The sequence below is a fragment of the Canis aureus genome, chromosome 24 (assembly GCF_053574225.1).
Source record: "Canis aureus isolate CA01 chromosome 24, VMU_Caureus_v.1.0, whole genome shotgun sequence".
In the NCBI taxonomy this organism is placed as follows: Eukaryota; Metazoa; Chordata; class Mammalia; order Carnivora; family Canidae; genus Canis; species Canis aureus.
In genome coordinates this window covers 1,338,889-1,362,006 of record NC_135634.1, presented here as the reverse complement: position 1 = coordinate 1,362,006, position 23,118 = coordinate 1,338,889, and the positions used below count along the sequence as shown (strand labels likewise).

Here is a 23,118-nt window from a genome sequence, read left to right as displayed (position 1 = left end):
CTATCAGTTTATGGTTTTAGGTCTCACATTTAGGTCTTTAATCCACTCTGAATTTGTATGGTGTAAGAAAGTGGCTCAGTTTCACTCTTTTGCATGTAGCAGTCCAGTTTTCCCAACACCATTTGTTAGAGAGATGCTTTTTCCCATTGTATATTCTTGCCTCCTTTGTTATAATTAGCCATAAAAGCATAGGTTTATTTTGGGCTCATTATTCTGTTCCACTGATGTATCTATTTTTTCTGACAGTCCATTGGTGTGTCTATTTTTGTGGTTACTACAACTTTCTAGTATATCTTGAAATTTGGGATTGTGATATTTCCAGCTTTGTTTTTCTTTGTCAAAATTTCTTTGTCTATTTGGGGTCTTCTGTGGTTCCATACACATTTTAGGATTATTCTATTTCTTTGAAAAATATTATTGGTTTTTTGATAGAGTTGCATTAAATCTGTGGACCATTTTGGGTAGCATGGACATTTTAACAATTTAAAATTTTAACAATGGGACTGTTTTTTTTTTTAACTTCTCTTTCTGCTACTTCATTATGAGTGTAGAGAAAGACAACAGGTCTATGTATATCAATTTGGTATCCTGTGACTTTACTAAATTATCAGTTCTGGATGTTTTTTGGTGAGGATTTTCTTTTTTTTAAGATTTTATTTATTTTAGAGAGAGAGTGCATGCATGTGTGAGCAGAGGGAGAGGCAGAAAGTGAGACAGAGGGAAAGGGAGAGAATTCTAAGCAGATTCACATTAAGTGATCAAGCACTAATGTTGTGCTTGATCCCCCAACCCTAAGATCATGACCTGAACTGAAACCAAGAGTCAGACAATTAAGTGACAGAGCCATTCAGGTACCCTGGTGAAGCATTTTCTATATATCATATTATGGCATATACCAATACTGACAGTTTTACATCTTCCTTACTAATTTAACTGCCCTTTATTTCTTTTTCTTTTTCTTTTTTAAATATTTTTATTTATTTATGACAGTCACACACACACACAGAGAGAGAGAGAGAGAGAGAGAGAGAGAGAGAGAGGCAGAGACACAGGCTCCATGCACCGGGAGCCTGACGTGGGATTCGATTCCGGGTCTCCAGGATCGCGCCCCGGGCCAAAGGCAGGCGCCAAACCGCTGCGCCACCCAGGGATCCCTATTTCTTTTTCTTGTATGATTGTTGTGGCCAAGACTTCTCATACTATGTTGAGTAAAAGTAGTGAGAGTAGACATCCTTGTCTAGTTCCTGATCTTAGAGCAAAAGTTCTCTTTTTCACCATTGAGGATGATGTTAGCTGTCAGTTTTTTAAATATATATGGCCTTTATTAGGTTGAGGTATGTTCCCTCTAACCTTCTTTTTGAGAATTTTTATTGTGATTGGATGTTGTACTTTGTCAAATGCTTTTTTCTGCATCTATTGAAATGCTCATATGATTTTTATCCTTTCTCTTGATGTATCATGTTGTTGATTTGAAAATACTGAAACATCCTTGCATCTCTGGCATAAACTCCCCTGGATCATGGTGAATTTTTTAATATATTGTTGGATTCAGTTTGCTAATATTTTTTGAGGATTTTTACATTTATGTTCATCAGAGATATTGACCTGGAGTTTTCTTTTTTGGTAGTGTCCATTTAAAAAAATATTTTATTTATCTATGAGAGGGAGAGAAAGCATGAGCATGAGAGCAGAGGGAGGGGCAGACAAAGAGGCAGGCTCTTCACTGAGTATGGAGCCTGATGCAGGGCTTGATCTCAGGACCCTGGGATCATGACCTGAGCCAAAATCAAGATTCAGACACTCAACCAATGGAACCACCCAGGCACCCTTGTCTGGGAAACTCTTTCTCTCTCCTTCTCAATGACAGCCTTGTTGGGTGGAGTGTTCTTGATTGCAGTTTTTTTCCTTTCAGGTCTTTAACATTGGCTTTAGCAACTGTTTTCTAGTATGTCTCCTCCAGTATGGGAAACAAAAGGAACAATAAGCCATTGGGACTACAAAATAAATTTGCACAGTGAAGGAAACCACCACCAAGTTGAAAAGGCAACTTCCTGAATGGGAGAAGATACTTTAAATGATATATCTGATGTGTAATTAATATCCAAAACATATGAAGAAATTATAAAACTCAACACCAAAATACAAATAATCTAATTTAAAGGTGAGCAGAGGATCTGAATAGACATTTTCCACAGAGGACATACAAATGGCTGACCCATGAAAAGATTCTGAACATCACTAATCATGAAAGAAATGTAAATAAAAAACCCATAATAATATATCACTTGACACTGTCAGAATGGGTAAAATAAAAAAGACAAGAAATAATAAGTGTTGACAAGGATGTGGAGAATGAGGAACACTTGCACACTTTTGGTTGGAATGTAAATTGGTGCAGCCATGGTGGAAAACAGTATTGAGGTTCCTTAAGAGATGAAAAATAGGGGAAAAAAAGAGATAAAAAATAGAAATACCATATGATCCAGCAATTGCACTACTGGGTATTTACCCAGAGAAGACAAAAACAGTATTTTTTTTAATAATAAACTTATTCTTTATTGATGTTCAATTTGCCAACATACAGAATAACAGCCAGTGCTCATCCTGTCAAGTGCCCACCTCAGTGCCCGCTACCCAGTCACCCCCACCCCCACCCTCCTCCCCTTCCACCACCCCTAGTTCGTTTCCGAGAGTCAGGAGTCTTCCATGTTCAAAAACAGTAATTTGAAAAGATATCTACACCTCTCTCTTTACTGCAATAGCCAAGACATGGAAGCTACTTAAGTGTCCATTGATAGATGAATAAAGAGATGATTAGATATAGATACAGATATAGATATAGATATAGATATATAACTCACCCATAAAAAGAATGATATTTTGCTATTTGTGACAACATGGATGGACCTCCAGGATATTATTTTAAGTGAAATAAGTCAGACAAAAATGGACAAATATCATATGGGTTTACTTTTATGTGGAATATAAAAAATAAAAAAATGATCAAACAGAAAAGTAGAATCAAACCTGTAAATACAGAAAACAAACTGGTGGTTACCAGAGGGGAGGCAGATGGGAAGATGTACAAAATAGGTGAAGGAGAGTGGGAGATACAGGCTTTCAGTCATGGAATGAATAAGTCATGGGGGTAAAAGGTACAGCATAGGAAATGTAGTGAGTGGTACTGTAATAGTGTTGTATGGTGATAGATGGTAGCTATACTTGTGGTGAGCATAACATAACATGTAGACTTGTTGAATCACAAGGTTATGTATCTGAAATTAATGTAACATTTTGTGTCAAGTATACCTCAATAAAGAAAGTTTATAAAAATATGGGGAGACAATACAAAGAAGTCCAAGAATTGTTACTATAAAAGAATGACAACAAAGAAAATGAAGAAGAAAGCCACTGTTGCTGGAGCTGATTTATGGAGGGACAGAGAGGTAAGGGATAAAATTGAGAAGTGGGTGGTGAGGGATGGCCATGGTGTAGTGAGACATGCCAGAGACATTTTAGTTCAAGTTAAGTCAACAGAGATTTACTGAGTTCCAATGTGTTATGATCTGGGGGATTCAAAGACGAATGTATAATGGTCTCTATCCTCATGCAGTTTGCAATATAGAGTATATCCCCTGATATAGGCTAAGTAAATACAATGTTAGAAATATCTCAGTATAATAGGTGGTCTTAGGTTGAGTTCTCTCAGAAGTAGACCCTGAGCCAACCCTTTGGGTGCTAGTGATTTATAAAGGAAGTGCTCCTAGGAGGAATTCATTCATAAGAGCCAAGGAAGGGTGGGATTCAGTGTATTCAGCTTGATCCGGGGAGGGAGGGGATTCTTTAGTGTAAATCATACTGCAGAGTTTGTCACACTTTGAAGCAATGGAGTTGAGGTTTTGTACAACTGTTGGTCATTGCCTATGGGCTGCCCAACAGGGATGGTATCACTCTTAGTAATTTTTGGTTCCAACTTTTTTTTTTTAACACTGAAAGCAGATTTATTGAAACAAATGATCCAAAAATGTGAAATAACCATGCCAAAGACCCTCCAGGAGACATGGGACTACATAGTAGGAACATGAAGCAAGAACAAGAAACCAATAAGAGATACCAACTGGAAATCTAAGTATAAAAAATATAACTGAATTAAATAATGAGATAAATGGCAAGATAAATTTGAAGAAAAATGAAATGGTAAATTAGAAAATCAGATGGAGGAAACCACAGAAAATATAAAAGGAAAGCATAAGGATATTAAAAATAGACCATAGGTAGGACAGTATTGTGAGACAGTAAAGAAGAGAATCCCTAACTTTGCCTGGAAAACCCAAGAAAAGCTTAAGGAACAGAACTCTTGAACCGGGATGTAAAGAATGGTAGGAGCTCGCCAGGTGGGCATGGAAAGCAAAACCATTTTAGGCAGAAAACACCAGTGCGCGCAGATGCATGGAGGCATGAACGAACATAATGGCTGTGATTTGGGAAGGGCAGGGAGGCTGGCATGTCTGGAGCAAAGGCCACTCAAAGGAAAGTGATGATGGCTGATGTGGAAAGGCAAGCAAGAGTCGTGTTGGGAGGATTCTGGGGAGGTACATAGTATAATTGTCCCCCATTTTAAATCTGAGGAAGCTAAGTGAAGCTCAGACAGCTTGAGTGAGTTGCCTCAGGTCAGGCCTCTAACTTGGGGGCTCAGGCTTTTTTTTACTGCCTCACAGGTCCTGAGGTTACTTAGCTTGGATCTTCAGGGTTCGGCAAAGTCGGTTAAAAAAACCCACAAAACAGAAATGAGGCTGAGAAGTAGGTGAGCCATGAATGAGTTCAGGATCCAATGGATTGTTCTGAGGTGTGGAGTGTCTGGCTGATGACTAGAAGTTCAGGGTTGAAAGGAAGAAGTTGGAACCAAAGTTGAGTTGGCTTCAGTGGTAATTCTCCAAAGATTAGAGCAAAGGGGGTGGAGGCTAGGGGGATGGGAGCACAGAGCTGGCTGGTAGAAGGGATCTAAGGGGATCCTGATGGGGCATCAAGAGTCTCCACCCCCAAGGGCTAACAGCACTTCTTAGCCTAGAGGGTACAACTTGAAGGACAGGCTTATAAGAGAATAATAAGGGGATAAGAGGATAATAAGTAAAATTTAAAAAGAAAAGAAGAAAAAGAAGGTGGCTGGCCTTTAGCTTTGGCCTGATTATTTACGTGGGTACAGAAAGAATGTTAACTTACCATGTAGCCCTACTGAAGTTGGTTCTCAAGCCTGGACTCACACTGTATTGAACAATTGCTAAGATTATAACTTTGCCTGGAAGTCTTCATGAAGAATCTCAAAGTAGACTTTTATCATCTATTTTATGTTAGCCCAAGACTAGCAAACCAAACCCATGAAACCCTCTACCAGTTTTCCCCTGCAGTATTTGTACATTGGGTTAGCTCCTCTATTCGCCACATCTGCAACTTACAGTTTAAACAAACAATGTTTCTACAGAGTTTCTATAAAATTTAAAATGTTAACAGAAAAATCACAGTCTTAGGATATAATATCAGACTGAGAAACACACAAAATTCTAGAACATATTAAAAACCTTGTTAAGCTTAGAATTTGGGAAACAATTCCCATTCTCATTATCCATGTTAGAAAATATATTAAAACTCCATTGGACTAAGTGCCTATTTGCCTATCTGGAACAGTTTAATACTCACAGAGGTTTGTATAGATACTGTTGGTCTAATTGTTAACAAAGAGGAAATTGAAGCAGAGTATACACTCAGATACAATACTATCATGCCACCAAGTTGGTTTTATGGCTGGGTTTATATTTCTCAGTGGGAGAAAATGCTCCAATGGCTGACTGTGTTGCTTCTCATTAGAGAATAAAGTGGTCTACCCTTTTTGTAAGATCCCATTGAACATGGAAAGGGAACAAAGCAAAATACTGCTATCCCCTACCTTCTGACACCTGTTGGACAAGCCTGGCTCTGCTCTGGTGGGGTCTGACAGCAGCTGGAATTCTGATTGAGGTCACCCATTAGGACCCATGGCAACCCTGTCCCTCCTAATTCACACACAGCCCATGAAACAGTCATAATGGACTCTGCAGAGGACTTTGCAGTCTGCAAAGCCTTTTCACAGACAGTTGCTCATTTATACACACAAGCAGCCTTCTGCCAGAACATACTGTGTTTCGAGGGTCTGCCTGCACAATGCTTGTTTGGAGACCTAGACCAATATTTCCCACAGAAACAATGCTACTGGATTGACACTTGTTTTCACAAGCCAGAAACCTGTGCAATGTGTTTGTGGTAATTCATTAAAATTCCTCACCACCACCTCTATGTGTGTGGTGTTGAGAAGGCGGGCAGTGAGGTGGGCACTTGACAGGATGAGCACTGGGTGTTATTCTGTATGTTGGCAAATTGAACACCAATAAAAAATAAATTTATCATTAAAAAAAGAGAAGGGATATAGAAATAATTTGAGAAAAAGCATTTTATACTTGAACTAACTGTACTTTTTTGACTATGCAGTTTTTATATATATTTTAAAGGATTCTTTTATTTCTGACTAATTGGATGAAATGTTAAAAAAAAAAATCTAGATCTTATTTTGTGCAACTCTCCAGAAAAATAAAAATACTAGGCTGTCTGAATGGATACCAATGCCCTGGCACCCTACCACCCATGAGAGACCTGGCACCTCCTCATGGTCCACAATCTGACTTTGGGGAGTCAGAGCATCACTCACTCCCTGCTGCGCCTCTGGCAGTGAGAGAGGTCTTATCTCATCCCCACTAGGTGGCCCTGCTCTGCAACTCCCCTGTGAGCTTTGCAGAAAGTGAGGTGGGTGATGTAGAATTAGAGACCTGAGGATGGCTCCCTCCTTCTTCCACTGCTCCCCTTCCCCATCCTTTATTAAGTCCCAGAGATGGGTGATTTGACTAATTTTCCTGCCTCCTTGGATGATGGTGGATCCCATTACCTCTCCTGACATTCTTGAAGCAGGCAATCAGTCAGCTTTTTTAAGGTTTAAAAGGATTTTTACTCCTGGTAATAACCAATAGCTGAACCCCCACCCCCACCCCCCGCCAAGAGTCCAGGTTTCTCCCAACCCTTTCTTTTTTTTTTTGCATGTGTGGTACACTTTTTTTTAAAATAATAAATTTGTTTTTTTATTGGTGTTCAATTTGCCAACATACAGAATAACACCCAGTGCTCATCCCGTCAAATGCCCACCTCAGTGCCCGCCACCCAGTCACCCCCACCCCCCGCCCACCTCCCCTTCCAGCACCCCTAGTTCGTTTCCCAGAGTTAGGAGTCTTCCATGTTCTGTCTCCCTTTCTGATATTTCCCACTTATTTTTCCTCCTTTCCCCTTTATTCCCTTTCACTAGTATTTATATTCCCCAAATGAATGAGACCATATAATGTTTGTCCTTCTCCGATTGACTTATTTCACTCAGCATAATACCCTCCAGTTCCATCCACGTCGAAGCAAATGGTGACTCCCAACACTTTCTGTGTTCGTGTAGATTCAGATAGGGAAGACCTGGGTGCTGTTCCCTAGGAAGCTTTCCTTGATCCCCAGCTGAGCAGGGCCCAATCTGTGTGTGCCTGAATACTGTGGTCGGATCTTTATCTATGTGTACGCATTCCTCTCCTTCTTAAGGGCAGAGAAACGCTTGCATGGGGGGCCCAGAGCAGGCACTTGGTAGTTATTCATGAAAAAAGAATTTGTGGCAACAAAATTCACTTGCTGTTTGGGTATTTAAGGCATCTTTGGGCATTTAAGACATATTAAGACACCTTGATTTGCTGGGGGTGAAAGGGCCATGCGTGGAGGAGGGGAGAGGGAGAGGCCAGGTGATGAGAGAAAAAAAAGGGTCTCTGAAGGGAACATGTAAGAAAATGATACAGGGGTGCCTCTGCCAAGATGAACCCTGCACTAGAGGCAGGCATGTGGAAAGGGTGGTATCCAGGGCTCATGAGCCCTTTCTCTCCTCTCCACTGGAGGTCCAATTCTGAAAAGTCCATCCTGGGCTGAGGCCAAAGCAGCAATGAGAACAAGAGAAAAGGGAAGAGGATGGAGCCCCACAAATTGGTGATGGGAAAGGAAAAGAGAGGATACCTAAGGGCTGCTGGACTCTTCCGGGGAGGGGTGTTCATATGTGAGGATGCATAAAAGGACAGCCATGGGTTGAGACTGTCGGTATAGAGGCTGAGGAGCAACCTTCTTACCCCTGAAAAATCAGAACATTGTCCTTTGCCAAATTCTCCAATTATATATAAAGCACTTACCATGAATTGAATAAATAATGAATTTTTTTATCTTGAGTGTTTTTCTTGGAGGGAGAGTCATATTGTAGATATTTTTCACATCTGCAAAATATCCAACATACCTATTCTGCAAAACAACAGAAGCTTCAATTTAAGTGGAGATAAAAAGCCTACATTCAGCATTCCTTATATTTTTTTTATATAGAACTTAAGGAGAATCACTAATTAAAGACACATTTACTGAGTGCCATTATATAACTAGGCATGTTTATATTTGCTGCCTCATGACTGAAAATATCCCTTAGAAGAAAAATACTGAACACAGCGCTGCAAGGAGGGAACACAAAAGGAGCCAGGTGTTGCTTATAGGCTACTTATGATTGAGTGGGCACCTAATCAGAACCAGTGAAAGAGCTACAACATTACATCAAGATGCAGTTAATGCAACTGTGGAAAAGGTCCATCTGGGGGTGGAGGCTTGGCTGTAACTGAGTTGAAAGAAGATTTATGGTTTGGCACAATCTTGACTAAGTAGCCTCTTAGTCATGAAAGAATTTAAGAAGACCTCCACATGCCACTAGTAGATACATATGCCCTAATCTCCATGGCCAGTTTGAGTGTATTCACTTTTCATGTCCCCAATTCTATTTTTTGTGAGGAAGCCCTGGATCCTCTTAGCCTAGTCTTTCTCCTGTGGCAAGCTGCTCACAAGGGCTCTCCTTGGCTCTTTCTGCTTTTTTTTAAAGATTAAAAAAATTTTTTTAAAGATAATCTCTACACCCACATGGGGCTGGAACTTGGCAATCCTGAGATCAAGAGTCACATGTTCTACCAACGGAGCCAACCAGGCACCCCCTCCTTGACTCTCAAGAAGTGGATGAATTCTGGGGGCACCTGGGTGATGCAGTTGGTTAAGCATCTGACTCTTGGTTTTGGCTCGGGTCATGATCTTAGGGGTGTGATCTCAGGGTTGTGAAATCAAGTCCCTGTGTTGGCACTCAGCACGGGGAGTCTACTTAAGACCCTCTCCCCTTAAAAAATAAAACAAGACGAAATCCAAGAGGGAGACAAACCATAAGAGACTCTAAATCATAGGAAACAAACAGGGTCATTGGAGGGGTGAGGGGCCGGGGGATGGGGTAACTGAGTGATGGATATCAAGGAGGGCATGTAATATAATGAGTACTGGGTGTTATATAAGACTGATGAATCACTGGACTCTACCTCTGAAACCAATAATATATGTTAATTAATTGAATTTAAATAAAAATTTAAAAATAAATAAAAATTAAAAAATAAAGATGAAAGACAATGTCTCAGAGAAATAAAGCAATTTGCCCAAGGCCAGAAAGCTAATAAGTCTTGGGATGTGTTTCACTTGTTTAAGAAAATAAACTGTATTAAAAAAAAAAAAAAAAGACTCTCCTTTTCCCTCTGTACCTCCCCCTTCCCTCCACACCTGGCACACTCTCGCTCTCAGATAAATAAATGAAACCTTAAAAAAAAAAAAAAAAAGAAAAGAAATGGAAGAGTTCTAGTACTGAATCAACTGGACTTCAAAGTTCACAGATGTTTTCCCACCCAATGGGATGTGTTAATAAAATTAACTGCCATATTTTCCGTTGGAAAGGGCCAGTCAAAAGAAAGGCTCATGCAAGTTCTTAACTTGGGGAATGGATGAAATGGAGTCCACAGAGTGGGCCACAAAACACAGTCAAAATATGACGGTATCAGATTTACCACCATTTCCCATGGAGGGAACTCTGTCTGGGGGCTTTGCCAACCCAGTGCTCACACTGCTGCCAGGTCCTTGTACTGTTACCCCAGTGAATCAGAAGAGAGTCCATCATGGCCTGTGGTGTGCCAGTTCTAGACTGAAGTTAGAGAAACTACATGGTGTCGAAGTGGTGGGGAAGGGAAGATGTACAGGGAGAGAGTCCTTGAAGGAGTTATATCTAACATGTCCTTGGCCCCTGCCACCAGATTCTCTACTTTCCACAAAAGGCTCGTAACACACCAGAGCTCTCAAGCTGCTTCTCCTACAGCCTAAAACAACAAGGGTTTGGAGCAGGAGTTAATATGATGAACATGTGTTTAGTAAGCATTATCTACAAACAAAGGGGATACTGTGAGACACTCTGGGAGGCAAATGGTGCAAAGATGGATAAGACATGGGCCTTGCCTGCAAAAGGGATAAAGTCACCACTTCAAACGGCTAGAGAATAATGCGAAGTAAATTAGTGCCCCCGAAAAACACAAAGGGGTATAAGAACTGAAAAAGTAAGAAACTCCTTATGCTCAAAGGGAAAGTGGCTCCAGGAAAGGGACCCCCACAAGCAAGGGCACGTGATTACAACATGTGGACAGGGTGGGAAAACACAAACAGTCCAAATGTGGAGTATGGGACAATGTGAGGCACATAGTGCAAGAAATGAGTGGAAAAATCACATTCTCAAAGATACTGAGTGCCAGGTGAAACGTTTAGATTTGTTGCCACTGGCAGAAACTGGTATGGATCTTGAGCATGGAAATGGCATGATGTCCATTACTATAGCTAGGCTTTAGTAAGTTCATCTATTATTTTTAGTTTATGGTTTATGGTTTTTTTCTTCCTGTTTTGTTTGAGGGTGGCAGAAAAGTATCAGTGGATAAGGCTGCATTCTCTTGCCTCAAACTCAATGTCTAGAGTCAGCAGTTATAATATTGCTGCTAATGAAGGCCAAGGGTATCTATCCAGCTCCCAGCGCCTAACTCAAACTTTCATTCACAGCCATATCCACGTAGGTCTACTTAAGTGTTCCTAACTAGCTCTTACTTCAGCTTGAGGAGCAATATAGAAAAGGCACAGGATGGGAAATAATGGGCTATAGAGTCTGACACAGCTGGATTTGAGTTCTTGGTTCAAAAAGTTGATTTTCCCTGAACCTCAATTTCTCAATCTATAAAATGGGAACCATAATGGTGCCTCCTTAGAGTTTTTGAGAATATGTATTTTTTTGTATATATTTTTTATTGGCGTTCGATTTGCCAACACATAGCATAACACCCAGTGCTTATCCTGTCAAATGCCCCCTCTGTGACAGGTACCCCATCCCCCCACCCAAGTTTTTCAGAATATTAAATGAGATAATGAATATAATACTCGTAGCATGGTTTTTGCAACAAAGTCTAGAATTTTGTAAACTCTCAAGGATAAATATCCTGGTTACTGCAATAAATAAGGAAGATCTAAAAGAGATTGAAGAGATCTAGCAACCAAATAAAATGTGTGGCCCTTGTTTAGATCCTGATTGAAACAAAGTAAATTTTAGAAACATTTAATTATGGAAATTGGATATTATTAAGGTATTATTAAGGCATAATATTTTTTTTAAAGATTTCTTTATTTGTTTTAGAGGGGGGGTGGGGGGTAGAGAGAAAATCTCAAGCAGACACCTTGTGCAGTGTAGAGTTCATCATGGGGCTCAATCTCACCACCCTAATATCACGACCTGAGCTGAAATCAAGAGTTGGATGCTTAATTCACTGAGTGACCAAGGTGCCCCTTGAGATGTAATATTTTTAGATATGGTCAATGGTTTTAAGTTGTTTTCCTCCCCAAGAATCTATGTGAGATGTTACAGTGAAATACTGTGGATACAATGATCTGACAGGATTTTCTCCATAGTAGCTCGGGTTTCAAGAAGAAGTGGAGAAGGGACGTGTGTGTGAGGACAGTGGGGAGGGAATGAATGAGACATGATAAAATTCTGATTGCAGTGGCATGAAGACTACAGGGGAATTTGTTATAGGACTGTCTCAACTTTTTATGTTTGATATTATTCATCACAAAACATTTTTAAAAGGAAAAAATACAGTAACTGTATATGTTTCACATGGGTTTTCTGAGTATTAAATGAGATAATATATGTCAAAGTGCAATAATGTCTGGACTATAATAGGTTTTTGAAAGATGTTAATTTCCCCCTTTCTTTTTCTTTCAAAATGCAGCAGTCCCCTCCTCTGTCTCTGTCACACATGCATGTGATGTTCTTTCTGCAAGAGGTGAATTGCCCTAGTAGGGGTTTGTGAAAGACTCGATCCCTCTCAGAGGGAAATCAAATGCTAGTGACTTTCCATAATCTTCAAGAGTCTAGAATCTTAGAAATTAGACCTTTCTACTTTGGAAAGGGAATCAACTTTTGAACTCTGTAGCAATGACAGATGTAAACCGGACAGCAGGATGCCTTGGGGGAACTCGGTGCTTGCAGCACATGGGCAGGGCCACAGGTGTGGCCCTCAGGCCCTGGGAAGGATCATGGCCTGTCACAGGCACCAGAGTCAAGCAGCAGAGGAGGAGTCCAAAATGCAACCAAATAGGTGCCAATTTTAACCGAACTCCCCAAAGAACCCCCTTTTAGGAAAGACAACTTACCTGAGAAGGAGTTTCAACTCCCTGAAATTTAGTGCTGGTGCTTTTATCTGTTCGCCGTTCTCCAAAATAGTAAAGGCTATCCTACAGAAAGGGGGCAATGCAATCATAGTTCATCTGCACTTTCTTTTCCCATGTGAGGCATTCGTAAAGTTTCAAAGGGCACATTATTTCCTTAATTTAGCAGCCTTTGGGCTGAGGCCGCCCAAAATAAAGTTGATGGAAAAAGTCATGTCAAGGCTTTTTACACAAACACACACTCACACACAACTGAAGCCAAAGTTTCACAAAATAATACTTACCTTTTGATATTTCCTATTCTAATCTATTCTACTTTATTTAAAAAAAATGCTTGTCACTGGGACACCAGGGTGCCTCAGTGGTTGAGCCTCTGCCTTCGGCTCAGGGCATGATCCCGGGACCCTGGGATTGTGTCCTGCCTCAGGCTCCCTGTGAGGAGCCTGCTTCTCCCTCTGCTTATGTCTCTGCCTCTCTCTGTGTTTCTTATGAACGAGTAAATAAAATCTTAAAAAAAAAAAACCCACACAAAACACTAGTCACAATCCAATAAGTTGACTTTGCAACTGACTGTTGGATTGGACCCAGTTTGAAAAACACTGTCCTGGAATATTCACTTTCCTAACCTCTGTGTCTCAAATTAGGAAGAAAGCAGATGGTGGTGCCAGAGTGTGGGGCACTGTAGACAATCTGAAGCTTCTCTTCTCGGATTGCAGGCCAAGTGGGGAGCAGAGAGGTTGGGCAAATCCGTTCAGTAGGAGCTTCTCAGCACAATCATGGCAGAAATGAGACCAAGAAGCATGCTTTAAGAACTGGATATAGCCCTCCCTCTCTTTGCGGAAATTTTCAAGGGGCACAGACTCCAACAGATCCCATGGATCTTGACTATGAGAGGTTAATAACATACAGGAGAGACTTTGTTCTATGTTGGAAGATGTACCTTTCATCTACCTCGTGCTTCTAAGGATGTTGGAAGTCCTCTGGAGAACTTACCAAACCAGTCTTGATACTATTCTTGTGAGGAAGGAGGATGGCCCCTAACTGGGGGCATGAGAGCAGGGCTGGGATGCAGTGAGGTGAACAAAGCATTATGATTATAGAGTTGTTTTGCACTTGGACAGCTTGACCTTACCCCACATTATTCCTGTCCGTATTGGGCCCTATCTTTATTTAACATATTGTTATTACTGTATATGTCAAGGATTTTTTTTGCATTAATTTTAAAAAATACTGCATTAGACTGTTTCTTTTAATTACTGAAAACTTTGGTATTTCCTTAAGTTTTATGCCTGAGGTGAGTGTCTCACTGACCTCCCCCTAGTCCTGGCCCAGAGTAAGAGGCATTCAGGTCACAGTTACTAACCAGTGCAAGTTACACAAGGAAATGTGGTATGTTAACTAACTAGAATTTAAATAAATTTTTGAAAAAAAATAAATGAGGAAGTATCAAAACCAAACTTTCTCATATGTGCATCTTCAATTACAACTTCATTAAATACCATGGCGCAAAGAATCCTCTTAACATCCTACCAGTGAGGTTTCAGAACTATCACATTCAAATTCAATCGCACAAGACACAGAGTCTGTAGTAACATCTTTCATACCTCTGCGGTTATAAATATTTCACTGGCAATAAGGTAGGCACAAACCATAGTTCCAGTTCTTCCTGGAAGAGAAAAGAAGTTAGTAAGTGAACCATTGTTCATGGCAGTTCTTGGTATAAAAATGCTGTCAGAAATATTCAAAGAGTTCCTTTTATTTAATTTTTAAATTTAATTTAATTTTGTATATTTTTTTTATTGGAGTTCGATTTGCCAACATATAGTATAACACTCAGTGCTCATCCCATCAAGTGCCCCCCTCAGTGCCCGTCACCCAGTCACCCCATCCCCCCACCCACCTCTCCTTCCACTACCCCTTGTTTATTTCCCAGTTAGGAGTCAAAGAGCTCCATTTAGATTGATTTTCCTTCCTTTTCAGAGTGCTTGTTCAAAATATTCCAAATCAGGAATAGCCAAAGCTTTCTCACTGCTCTGAGGTTCTACCTGAATTCTGTCCTGTGTGCACAGAGGCACAAGTACATGTGTATATTGTTCTTAAATCACTACTGCTGGGGATTGTAGTAACAGACAGAAGCAGTGAAGTCTACTTACACACCCTGTTTTTCTAACTATCATAAATAAAAGTTCCTGTAAAAGATAAAACATGACCAGAACCCAAAACATGATGTAGCATTTATAACACCCATTTCCCCTTCTATTTTTGAGTTTTTAAGTATGTTATAAAACATACATGAAAGAGAACAGTGTAATGAACCTCATATATCTGTCCCCTAGAGTATGTTGTATTGCTGTACTTGTTTCTTTCCTCTACACCTTCTCCCTGTTTTTCTTCCTCTCTTCTTCTACAGCATTCCATTTTTTAAACTTTTTTTGACTAGGCTCCACACTCAGCACAGAGCCCAATGCAGGGCTTGAACCCAAGATCCTGAGATCAAGATCTGAGCGGAGACCAAGAGTCAGATACTTAATTGACTGAGCCACCCAGGCTCCATCTATAGCATTTTAAAGCAAATCCTTGATTTCATGTCATTTCATCATCAAAGTTTATGCTATATTCAAATTTATATTTTTGTCTTGTTATATAAGATTTTATTTCAAAAATATGTTGTCTTTTATTTCTATAACTATCTGTAGTTTTTTGTCTTAGCCAGTATATGCTGAACTTACTTTGTATAATTTCAAGCTTACCCTTTTAACTCAAGATACATTCTATTTTCTATTCTATTCCTTTTTCTTTTTTTTTTAAATAAATTAATGTTTTATTGGTGTTCAATTTACCAACATACAGAATAACACCCAGTGCTCATCCCGTCAAGTGCCCCCCTCAGTGTCTATTCCTTTTTCTTGGTATATTTTTTATTGGAGTTTGATTTGCCAACATACCGTATAACACCTAGTGCTCATCCCATCAGGTGCCCCCCTCAGTGCCCATCACCGCATCCCTGCTCCCACCTCCCCTTCCACTACCCTTTGTTCATTTCCCAGAATGAGGAGTCTCTCAGGTTCTGTCACCCTCTCTGATATTTCCTTTTTTTTTCAATGAACAACTAAACTTATTTTGCAACCCATAGTTTGAAAAACATTCTAAGCCCAGTATTTCCAAAAAGACCTTTTACCACCTTATGCTATGATACATAAAGGCTTCTTGCTAATGGAAATCCTGACTAATAACAACCTAGCTCTCAGTCGTGTATACACTGTTAACATTTCAGCTCTGGAGGACATTTCTGGGTCTCTAGAACTGGTGTTTTCCTATCTGAAAAACATTTTTGCAGATTCCATGTCCATGTGGCTGTGTCCAACCACAGACACAGTAGATGGCCTATCATCCAATCAAGTAGGTATAGCAGGGAATCATAAAAATGATACATACTTACCTTCAATATTTTATCTTAACTTAAAACATAAACCTACACTTATTTACTACTTCTGATATTAGACAAAGGTTTTAACCTTTTAAGTATGAATCTCCCAATTGGAGTTCTTTCTTGGAAAGGCCAGGTCTATGGTATAAACCACTGCATCATCTGTAATTTCTAGTTTCAGATTCTTTAAAGCAATCTAGGTGAAGAAACCTTTTAGATTTTACTACTGGGATTTTTCCACAGTGCATTTTTAAAAAAGATTTTATTTGTTTATTCATGAGAGACACACAGAGAGAGGCAGAGACACTGGCAGAGGGAGAAGCAGGCTCCCTGCAGGGAGCCCAATGCAGGACTCTATCCCAGCACCCTGGGATCATGACCTGAGCCAAAGGCAGATACTCAACCACTGGGCCACCCTCTGGGTTGCATGCCACCTAAACTCCAGCCACCCCACATGGAGTGCCCTGGGACCTCCAGCCTCTGCCTTAGCTCCAGCCACCACATCAGGGCACATTCTGTGGGGACAGCCCCAGGTTTACTACAGTTGCACCTATTTCAGCTTCAGCCATTCTGCGAAAAAGACCCTCTGTGTGGAGAGCCCAGGTACTCCCTGGATTGTACTTCTTTCAGCTTCAGCCACTCTGTCAGTATGCCTCCTCTGCAGAGAGCTCAGGGACCACCCTGGCCAATGCCTACTACAGCTCTGGCCATTGTACCAGGACATCCCAGCATGGAGTGTTCTGGGACCCAAAGCCTAAGCCATTCACAGTTCCAGTCAGCCAAAGTCACCAGGCACACACTGTCTACACAGGGGATGACCATACACAAGACCATTCCTTCAAAGTTTAGAAGAAGTAGCTGATCTGCCTGATTGATGGAAATAAACACAGAAAGTTAACTAAAATGAGGAGATAGAGGAATTTGCTCTAAACAAAAGAGTACAACAAAACCTCAGAAAAAGAACTAAATGAAATGGAGATAATATATCTGATAAATAGTTTAAAGTCATGATCATAAAGATGCTTACTGGACTGGAGAGAAGAATGGGAGAACTTCAATAAAAAGATTTTTTTGGGGATCCCTGGGTGGCGCAGCGGTTTGGCGCCTGCCTTTGGCCCAGGGCACGATCCTGGAGACCCGGGATCGAATCCCACATCGGGCTTCCGGTGCATGGAGCCTGCTTCTCCCTCTGCCTGTGTCTCTGCCTCTCTCTCTCTCTCTGTGAGTATGGTAAATAAATAAATTAAAAAAAAAAAAAAAGATTTTTTTTTTTGTTGTTTTAACGAAAAAGTATCAACTAGAGTTGAAGAACAGAATAATTGAAACAAAAATACACTAGAGGGAATCAACAGATTAGCAGATGCAGCAGAACAAATCAATAACGTAAAAGACATGATAATGGAAAACACACAACCTGAACAGCAAATAAAAGTAAGAATTAAAAAAATGAATTAGTTAAAGGATCCCTTAGACAGCTTCAAGAAAACAAATATTCACATTACAGAAAACTTATTTGAAGAAATAATGGCTGACATTAGAAATGACAAATACCCACCATTTGCTTCAACATGGATGGAACTGGAGGGTATTATGCTGAGTGAAGTAAGTCAATCGGAGAAGGACAAACATTATATGTTCTCATTCATTTGGGGAATATAAATAATAGTGAAAGGGAATATAAGGGAAGGGAGAAGAAATGTGTGGAAAATATCAGAAAGGGAGACAGAACATAAAGACTCCTAACTCTGGGAAACAAAGGTCGTGGAAGGGGAGGAGGGCGGGGGGTGGGGGTGACTGGGTTACGGGCACTGAGGGGGGCACTTGACAGGATGAGCACTGGGTGTTATTCTGTATGTTGGCAAATTGAACACCAATAAAAAATAAATTTATTATAAAAAAAAAAGAAATAATGGCTGAAAACTTCCCTAACCTGAGAAAGGAATAGATAAAGCAAATAGTAACAGACACAAAGGGATAAACTGATAATGATACAATAATAGCAGGAGACTTTGACACCCCTTACATCAATGGAGAAATTATCCAGGCAGAAATACATAAGAAAATAGTGTCTTTGAATGCCATATTAGGACAAATGGACTTTATATATATATATTTTATATAAATAAGTATTATATAAATATAATATTTATATTTATATATAAATATATATCTGTTGACCATTCCATCCAAAATCAACAGAATACACATTCTTTTCAAATACATATGAAAAATTCTCCACGACAGATGCCATGTTAGAACACAAAACAAACCTCAATAAACTTAAGAAGATTGAAATTACATCATGAATCCTTTGGACCACATTGGTACAAAACTAGAAATCAATCATAAGAAAAAAAAAGTGGAAAAACATAAACATGTGGAGGGTATATCACATTTTAGCAAACAACCTATGGGTCAATAAGAAATCAAAAGGGATATAAAAAAAAATCTTGGAGACAAAAATGAAAATACAATAGTCCTCAATCTTTGGGATGCAGCAAAAGCAGAAAGAAGTTTATGGCAATACAAATATACCTCCAGAAATAAGAAAAATCTAAAATAATCTAAGCTTATGCCTTAAAGGAGTTAGTAAAAGAACAAACTCCAAGCTAGTAGAAGAAAGGATATAATAAACATTAGAGCAGAAATAAATAAAATAGACACTAAAAAATAAATAGAAAAGATCAATGAAACTGAGAACTGGTTCTTAGAAAGGATAAACAAAAGTGAGGAAACTTGGGATCCCTGGGTGGCGCAGTGGTTTGGCGCCTGCCTTTGGCCCAGGGCGCGATCCTGGAGACCCGGGATCGAATCCCACGTCGGGCTCCCAGTGCATGGAGCCTGCTTCTCCCTCTGCCTGTGTCTCTGCGCCCCTCTCTCTCTCTCTGTGACTATCATAAATAAAATTAAAAAAAAAAAAAGTGAGGAAACTTTAGCTAGACTTATCAAGAAAAAAGATAGGGCCCAGGCCCAAATAAATAAAATTAGAAACGAAAGAGAAGTAACAACCAACATCACAGGGATACAAAGGATTATATGAGAGTACTATAAAAAATTATATGCCAACAAGTTAAATAGTCTAGAATAGAAAAATTCCTAGAAACATATAGGTCATGGGATACAAAATTAACATAGAAATCAGTTGTACTTGTATACACTAATAACAAAGTAGCAGAAAGAGAAATTAAGAAAATAATTTTATTTACAATTGCATCAAAAATAATATAAAAAACCTAGGAATAAACTTAACCAAAGAGGTGCAAGATCTGTACTCTGAAAACTACAAGATACTGATGAAAGAAATTGAAGACATCACAAATAAGTGGAAAGATATTCTATACTCATAGATTGAAGGAATTAATATCATTAAAAAGTCCATAGTATCCAAAGCAATCTACAGATTTAATGCAATCCTTATCAAAATAGTAACATTTTTCACAGAACTACAACAAAGAATTCTAAAATTTGTATGAAACCACAAAAGACCATGGGATGCCTGGCTGGTTCAGTGGTTTAGCACCTGCCTTCAGCCCAGGGCATGATCCTGGAGACCTGGGATCGGGTTCTACATCAGGCTCCCTGCATAGAGCCTGCTTCTCCCTCTGCTGTGTCTCTGTCTCTCTGTGTCTCTCATGAATAAGTAAATAAAATCTTTTTTTTTTTTTAGTAAATAAAATCTTAAAAAAAAAAAGAAACCACAAAAGACCTTAAATAGCCAAAGTAATCTTGAGAAAGAGTACAGCTGGAGGTATCACAATCTCAGTCTTCAAGATATACTACAAAGCTATAGCAATAAGATAGTATGGTGCTGGCACAGAAGTAGATACACAGATCAATAGAACAGATTGGAGAGCCCAGACATAAACTCAAGCTTATTGGGTCAATTAGTTAATGACAAAGGAGGCAAAAAAAGGCAATGAGGAAAAGGCAGTCTCTTCAATAAATGGTGCTGGGAAAACTGCTCAGCTACATGCAAAAGAGTGAAACTGGACCACTGTCTTACACCATGCACAAAAATAAACTCCAGATGTATTGAATACTTAAATATGACACCTGAAACCATAAAACTGCTGGAAAAAAATATAGGCAGTAAGCCCTTTGACACTACCCTTAGCAATATTTTTCTTTTTTTTTTTTTTTTAAGATTTTATTTATCCATTCATAGACACACAGAGAGAGGGAGAGAGGCAGAGACACAGGCAGAGGGAGAGGGAGAAGCAGGCTCCATGCAGGGAGCCCGACGCGGGACTCGATCCTGGGCCTCCAGGATCACACCCCAGGCTGCAGGCGGTGGCAAACCGCTGCGCCACCGGGGCTGCCCGGCAATATTTTTCTACATATGTCTTCTAGGCAAGGGAAACAAAACCAAAAATAAACTATTGGGACTAAACCAAAATAAAAATGTTTTCCATAATGAAGGAAACCATTAACAAATTGAAAAGGCAATGCACTGAATAGGAGAAGATATTTGCAAATAATATATCCAATAAGGGATTAATACCAAAGTATATTAAGATCTTGTGCAACTCAACACCAAAAAACTCCATACAATCCAAATAAACAATGGGTAGAGGACCTGAGTAGAAATTTTTCTAAGAAGACATACATATGGCCAACAGACACATGAAAACATGTTCAATATCACTAACCATCAAGAAAATACAAATCAAAATCACAATGAGATTTCACCTTATACCTGTCAGAATGGCTAGAATAAAAAAGACAAGAAATAACAAATGTTGGCAAGAATGTGGAGAAAAAGGAATCCTTGTGTACTGTTGATGAGAATATAAGTTGGTGCAACTTACATTTGCACAATGGTGCAACCACTGTGAAAAATAGTATGGAGTTTCCTAAAAAAAAAAAAAAAAAAAAAGAATTACCACACAATTCAGTAATTCCATTGCTGAGTATTTATCCAAAGAATACAAAAACACTAATTTGAATTATTTCCAAAAGTCAAGATATGGAAGCAACCCAAATGTCCAACCATAGATAAATGGAAAAAGAGGTGGTATATAAATAGAATGTAATATTAGGGGAGGCGGGGCAAGATGGCGGAAGAGTAGGGTCCCCAAGTCACCCATCCCCACCAACTTACCTAGATAACTCTCAAATCATCCTGAAAACCTATGAATTCGGCCTGAGATTTAAAGAGAGAACAGCTGGAATGCTACAGAGAGAAGAGTTTGCACTTCTAACAAGGTAGGAAGACAGAAAAAGAAAGAAGGAAAGAAAGAAAGAAGGAAAGAAAGAAAGAAGGAAAGAAAGAAAGAAAGAAAGAAAGAAAGAAAGAAAAAAGAAAGAAAGAAAGAAAGAAAGAAAGAAAGAAAGAAAGAAAGAAAAGAAAGGAAGAAAGGAAGGAAGAAAGAAAGAAAGAAAGAAAGAAAGAAAGAAAGAAAGAAAGAAAGAAAGAAAAAGAATCAAATGGGGGAGGGCCCCCACGAGGAGCCAGGCTAAAGTCCTGCGGCGAGAGCCTCCAGGACAGGAAAGCCCAGCCCTGGAGAAGCAAGAACTTTAAAAATCTGCACCGGATTCTTCCTGGACGGAAAGGCACTTAGCAGGGAACTTGGGCAGGATCCCAGGAGGGGATCCCAGTGGGGCCTTCAGGTTCCCGGGGTCACTAACAGAGGAAGTGTGCCCCAGGGGAGCGCACACCACACCCTGCGCGCTGAGCTCGGTAAAAGATGGAGTGTGCCCGGCAGGGCCTCGGGAGCAGCTCAGGTGGTGGCTCCAGGTGGAAGGGGCTGTGTGCCCCTGGAGCGTGATTCTAGCAGTATAGGCCCCAGATCCCAGGGCGCCAGGGGACACAGCCCAGGATCCTGTGCTCCATCGTGGACAGGCGGAGGTGGGGAGGGCACAGGACAGGGGGACACTCCAGCTGTGGGGTGCCCCCGAGCTGTGCAGATCAGCGCCCCCACCCCCACCCCTGGAGCATCCAGGCCAGTGCAGACTGGGAGACTGCGGTAGTTACTGCGGGAGCTGACTCCAGGGCTGGAAAGCTGGCCGCCACCAGTGGGGTTGTTGCTACTGGTGTCACCCTGTGCCTGAGATGGAACAGGGCTGCCAGGGAACAGAGGCCTCACATGATAGCTCCCACTGAGCCATGCACCTGGTGGAGGGGCAGGGCAGCTCCCCCAGGTGCACACACCTGAGAATCAGCAGAGCAGCCCCCTCCCCCAGAAGACCAGCTGGAAGGACAGGGGAAGAGCAAGTTCTCCACAGAGCAGTGCTGAAAGCTCCAGGGGAAGTCAAGGGATTTACAGTATATAGAACCAGAGGATACCCCTCCTTGTTTTGTTTTTGTCTTTTGTTTTGTTTTGTTTTTTCTTTTTTTCTTTTTTTTCTTTCCTTTTTCCAGTACAACTCATTTTTAGCCACTCTGCACTGAGCAAAATGACTAGAAAGAAGAATTCACCACAAAAGAAAGAATCAGAAACAGTACTCTCTCCCACAGAGTTACAGAATTTGGATTACAATTCAATGTCAGAAAGCCAATTCAGAAGCACAATTATATAGCTACTGCTGGATCTGGAAAAAAGCATAAAGGATTCAAGAGACTTCATGACTGCAGAATTTAGATCTAATCAGGCCAAAATTAAAAATTAATTAAATGAGATGCAATCCAAACTGGAGGTCCTAATGATGAGGGTTAATGAGGTAGAAGAAAGAGTGAGTAACATAGAAGACAAGTTGATGGCAAGGAAGGAAGTTGAGGAAAAAAGAGAAAAACAATTAAAAGACCACGAGGAAAGGTTAAGGGAAATAAATGACAGCCTCAGAAGGAAAAATCTATGTTTAATTGGGGTTTCAGAGGGTGCCGAAAGGGACAGAGGACCAGAAAGTGTATTTGAACAAATCATAGCTGAGAACTTCCCTAACTTGGGGAGAGAAAAAGGCATTCAGATCCAGGAGATAGATCCCTCCCCAAAATCAATAAAAACCACGCAACACCCCGACATTTAATAGTGAAACTTGCAAATTCCAAAGATAAAGAG

The 23,118-nt window shown here is 40.2% G+C and overlaps 1 protein-coding gene across 13 annotated transcripts in view; it reads right to left on the bottom strand.

The window, feature by feature from the left end:
- LOC144295641 (phosphatidylinositol 3,4,5-trisphosphate 3-phosphatase TPTE2-like) overlaps positions 1-23,118 on the bottom strand; it is a 174,220-nt gene that overhangs the window by 23,958 nt on the left and 127,144 nt on the right. For 11 of the 13 annotated variants that reach the window (XM_077867923.1, XM_077867922.1, XM_077867928.1 and 8 more), the window contains 3 exons: positions 14,298-14,359; positions 12,679-12,759; positions 8,286-8,391 (listed from right to left, as the gene is read on the bottom strand). In XM_077867923.1, the coding sequence (XP_077724049.1) occupies positions 8,286-8,391; positions 12,679-12,759; positions 14,298-14,359 (249 nt within the window). Of the gene's footprint in view, positions 1-8,285; positions 8,392-12,678; positions 12,760-14,297; positions 14,360-20,928; positions 20,974-23,118 lie in introns of all 13 variants that reach the window. The other 2 variants (XM_077867933.1, XM_077867934.1) reach the window with 1 other exon arrangement.